At 35.4% G+C, this 4,152-nt stretch overlaps 1 protein-coding gene across 1 annotated transcript; it reads right to left on the reverse strand.

Moving 5' to 3' along the window:
• On the reverse strand, positions 1-3,731 carry LOC114744814 (putative receptor-like protein kinase At4g00960). Its single transcript, XM_028932964.1, has 7 exons — positions 3,008-3,731; positions 1,876-2,016; positions 1,675-1,796; positions 1,370-1,580; positions 964-1,201; positions 512-656; positions 1-389 (listed from the first exon to the last, which is right to left on the reverse strand). The coding sequence occupies exons 1-7, from the start codon at positions 3,729-3,731 to the stop codon at positions 96-98; spliced, it is 1,875 nt and encodes a 624-aa protein (XP_028788797.1). The 3' UTR covers positions 1-95.
• Between the last annotated feature and the right edge of the window lie 421 nt (positions 3,732-4,152).

Below are 4,152 nucleotides of genomic sequence, written 5' to 3' on the forward strand. Positions count from 1 at the left end.
TTTGGTGCAGTAACATAAAAATACTTCTTCTCTAATTAATAAGGTACCAAATTGAGCCTCGGTGGCCAAGGCCAAGATGCAATAAAAGCCTTGTACTATCGAGAATAGAATTCACTTATAGACATTTCATTAATAGATTCTTGACTGTCGGTATTAAGCTCCATTTGGCCCTCCAGAAAGAATGCAGGTTCTTGTGGAAATGGCAAATGAATCGAATCATTGCTAAGATATGAAACAACTGTAGCCATAGAAGGCCTTGCCTCTGGATTTTCTTGAACGCATAACAACCCAATTTGGATGCACTTGTTCACTTCATTCAACGATTCAGGTTCATTTAGGCTTGAATCCAATACCTCTAATATCTTTTCTTCCATCCATTGATTCCAAGCCTGCACCAATTTAGTAAACTTAGCTATTTTAATCACTGCCTTTATATTAATCTCTCAAATTTAAGAAAATTACCTATGAAATATTAGTGAGATAAACACATTATCACAATCAATTAACTTACATAGTTTAGGAGGCCATGAGATTGATCCTGAGAGCTTGTGATCTTTCTTCCACTGATCATTTCTAATACTATTACTCCAAAACTGAAAACATCTGATTTTTCAGAATATTGTCCAAACATTGCATATTCTGGAGACATATAACCACTGAAAAAGAAAAATAAAATATCAATCACAGACTTTTTTCCAATGGATAGCAAGCAGCACACTTGGACATTTCAAGCGCTCCACCTATTGTTAATTTTTTTTTAAAAAAAATGTTTGCTGTAGTGCCTTTTTTTTCCGTAGCGACGGGGCATGTAATGTTTCCTAAATAACACTAATTTGAAAAAATAAGTGCTATAGTTATAATATATGTAGTAGTGGAACTTCTATGTCAACTTAGGCCAACTTTTCTTTATGCAATCATATCATGATAGATGTAAAAAGTTTGAAGGAGAAATTTACAACTTACTAGGTTCCAACAATGTTACTTGTGTTTTCCTCAATTTCATTGATTCCAACCATCCTAGCCATGCCAAAATCTGCAATTTTTGGATTCATTTCATTATCTAACAAAATATTGCTTGGCTTGAGATCACGATGTATAATCTTAACTCGAGCATAATCATGAAGGTAGAGAATTCCTCGAGCAACTCCCCCTATAATTTTACAACGTTCCTCCCAATTTAGTACTTTGATTTTTTGCGAACCTATACATAAAGCTATCATCAATGACTAAACTCACAAATTAAACAAAGATAATTGAAAATAAGTAATTAAATTAAGCATATTCATGAGTTAGAGAAAGTTAAATAATTAATAACATGCATGTATATCAATTTCAATCAAGAGTTAAAGTGAGTTTAGAAGTGTCTGACCAAATAGAAAATTATCAAGACTTTTGTTGGGAACATATTCATAAATGAGAATTTTCTCTTGCTCTTCTATGCAAAATCCTAGCAAGGCCACCAAATTTCTATGCTGGAGTCTGGCTATTAATAAAACCTCATTCTTAAATTCTTCTACTCCCTGGCCAGAACTTTTTGAGAGTCTTTTTACAGCTATTTCTTGACCATTTGAAAGAATGCCCTGAAATCATGGTTGGTTAAATTAAATAGTAAAAACAGTATATATATTGAATTATATATTACAATATTTACATTGCACTGACTTCATTTCTCACCTTGTAAACTTGTCCAAATCCACCCTGACCTAAACCGTTTTCCTGTGAAAACTTATTTGTCGCTGCTTCAATCGTAGCCAAACTGAATTGCAGAGGCTCTAAAGTGTTGCTTTCGCTTCCAACTACACAAATCAACCAAAATATTAAAGTATACTAGAGGTATCACCACTCCCGTGAAGAGATAGAATGAAAATTACTTACAGTATTTTTGCATGAGAAAAGCCATACGTATCTTCTTTATTTGATTCTTCGACAAATAGAAGGCGAAACATAGAAGTATCACAGCACCAACAGGAGAAGCCACAGCTATCACAATAGTCCTTGATCTCCTTTTCCTTCTTACTGTACGAACATCATATACTTCCACGTCTCAATGTCACTCATTATCACTTTCCCTCTAAATTATTTTTTCGGTCTTAAATGTAAGATTCATTTTATATTATAATTTATATTATAAAATGTGTTTTATATTAGGACTGGAGGGAATACTAATTAGCGCATTGAATCTTGAGTTAAAAGCCATAAGAGACTATATACCAACCTCCAAGCAAGTCAACTTTTGAGTTTGTGAAGAAAATCTAATATGAAAGCAATTTTCCAAAATAATTTAGGGAAGCATGTTAGATTCTCTTCGCACACGACTCCAAATGGACTTGAAGGGAGCCACTTTATAGATTCTCTTCATACATGATTCCATGAGGTCAAAAAATACAAGTTATTTAGTTTAATAGCAGAGAACATAATCATTTTCAGAGATAAAAGGCTTCATATATATGCCCCACCTATAAAGTTTCATCTTCCTCCCTTGATATTTTAAAATCTCAAATACCTATATTTTCCAGAATATGTGTTATGCCCTGACTTTTTTTTTTTAATTTTTGGGTGGGGTGGTAATGTATTATGCTGTTATATTGGTAGTTCAAAAAATAAAATATTATTAAAAAATATTTAAACTTCCCGAATAAGTTTCGTGTCTTTATTATTGTATGGACAAAATAATAATATACTATTTAATTTCTAACTTGTACTTCCTTCAAAAATTGAAATTATTTCTTTTACGTGTTTGACCATATATGTCCTCAATCTATATATGCATATCTTTCATATACGAAAAAATCTATAAGAAACTAAACTATGAAATGGTCAAAAAAAAAAAACTATGAAATGGTCATGAGCATGAGACTTTTAACCTAGCTAGCTAGTTCACACAAAACCAGAATTTTACAATTAAATGGGAGTATATGCCAAATCAGCATCCATAATATTTTCATCAATAGATCTACTCTTATTTACATAGAAAACAGAAATCAGAAAAGCACATAATTAAGCTTACCATCTGAAGGAGTTGGAGGAGTTAATGGAGCCGGAGGAGGAGGAGGAGGCGGAGGCGGCAGCGTTACTGGCCGGGGAGGCTTAGAATGAAAGAACTTATACAGTTCATAATGAGCGAAGCAACTTGGATAAAACATTCTTCCTCCGATCTTCCCCTCACAACACCATGGAAGGTTCCGGATCACACCACTCAGACACCTCCTGCAATCTCCCGGCGAAAGGTCCGGCGTGCACTGAACCATCACATACAGAGTTTGAAAATCTACAACCACCGCGTTCGTCGCAAACTTCTTTTTCATCAAAGCAGGTTTCGCCGCTTCATCTGCCGTCAGGTTCATAACAGTCATCAATACATTCATGAATCCTGCCTGGTTCGAGACGTTGTTAGGGTTCAACATTTTGAGTTTAGGCTTTGTATCGACGGTGGAGAAGAAGTTGCGCTGAGAATAGCGAACCAAGCAATAGCCACGCCAGTTTACGGCCGCCTTCGAAAATCGGCAATAGTACTCTAAATCTGTCCTTGAGTCAACGACGCACTGGTGGCAGGTCTCTTGGTCGACGTCGCCCCGGCACATGAAGAGGCCGTATATGGTCTCACCACCGCCGCCAACGGTGGTGTTGTAGAAGTAGAGGTGGGCGGTTTCATTGGAAGTTAAGGAAGAAAAAGAGGTGTTGAGGTTAAAGTCGAAGGCGCTATTGGCGGTGAATTGTGGTGGGTGGAGCATTGAGGGTAAAGAGATTACGACCTATGACTTGAGCAGAAGAAGAGTGGAGGAAGCCGATGAAGAAGAGTGAAAAATTATGATGTTCAAAGGCATATTGTTAAGGTATGTTAGCGGTATTATTTAGATGAGGCGAATGCTTTATAGTTTTGAAGAGTTTGATTTTATGACCGAGTGAATTTCAATGACAGGTGAAGGAGGAACCCAATTTAGGTGATCCTAATCCGATGTGTAGCATTTAACTTATTTAAACTCTGAATATTTTCAGATCTTAATCATTATTAGTAATATTTTTCAAAATGTAATTTACAAAGCCCTGCGCACATTCAAAGCCAATCCAGCTTGAACCGCAAATGGTGAAATAAATCAAATAATACAGTTTTGGGATTTTAATCTATCCTCATTTTTTCCATTTTGAGAAATT

This window comes from Neltuma alba, unplaced genomic scaffold (genome assembly GCF_004799145.2).
Source record: "Neltuma alba isolate B1F8T4 unplaced genomic scaffold, ASM479914v2 tig00004454_pilon, whole genome shotgun sequence".
Lineage (NCBI taxonomy): Eukaryota > Viridiplantae > Streptophyta > Magnoliopsida > Fabales > Fabaceae > Neltuma > Neltuma alba.

Coding starts and splice junctions, on each gene's coding strand:
- LOC114744814 (XM_028932964.1), bottom strand. CDS start 3,731: ATGCTCCACCCACCACAATTCACCGCCAATAGCGCCTTCGACTTTAAC. Junction 2,017..3,007: donor TCCTCCAACTCCTTCAGATG/GTAAGCTTAATT, acceptor ATGTTCGTACAG/TAAGAAGGAAAAGGAGATCA. Junction 1,581..1,674: donor GATTTGGACAAGTTTACAAG/GTGAGAAATGAA, acceptor CCATGATTTCAG/GGCATTCTTTCAAATGGTCA.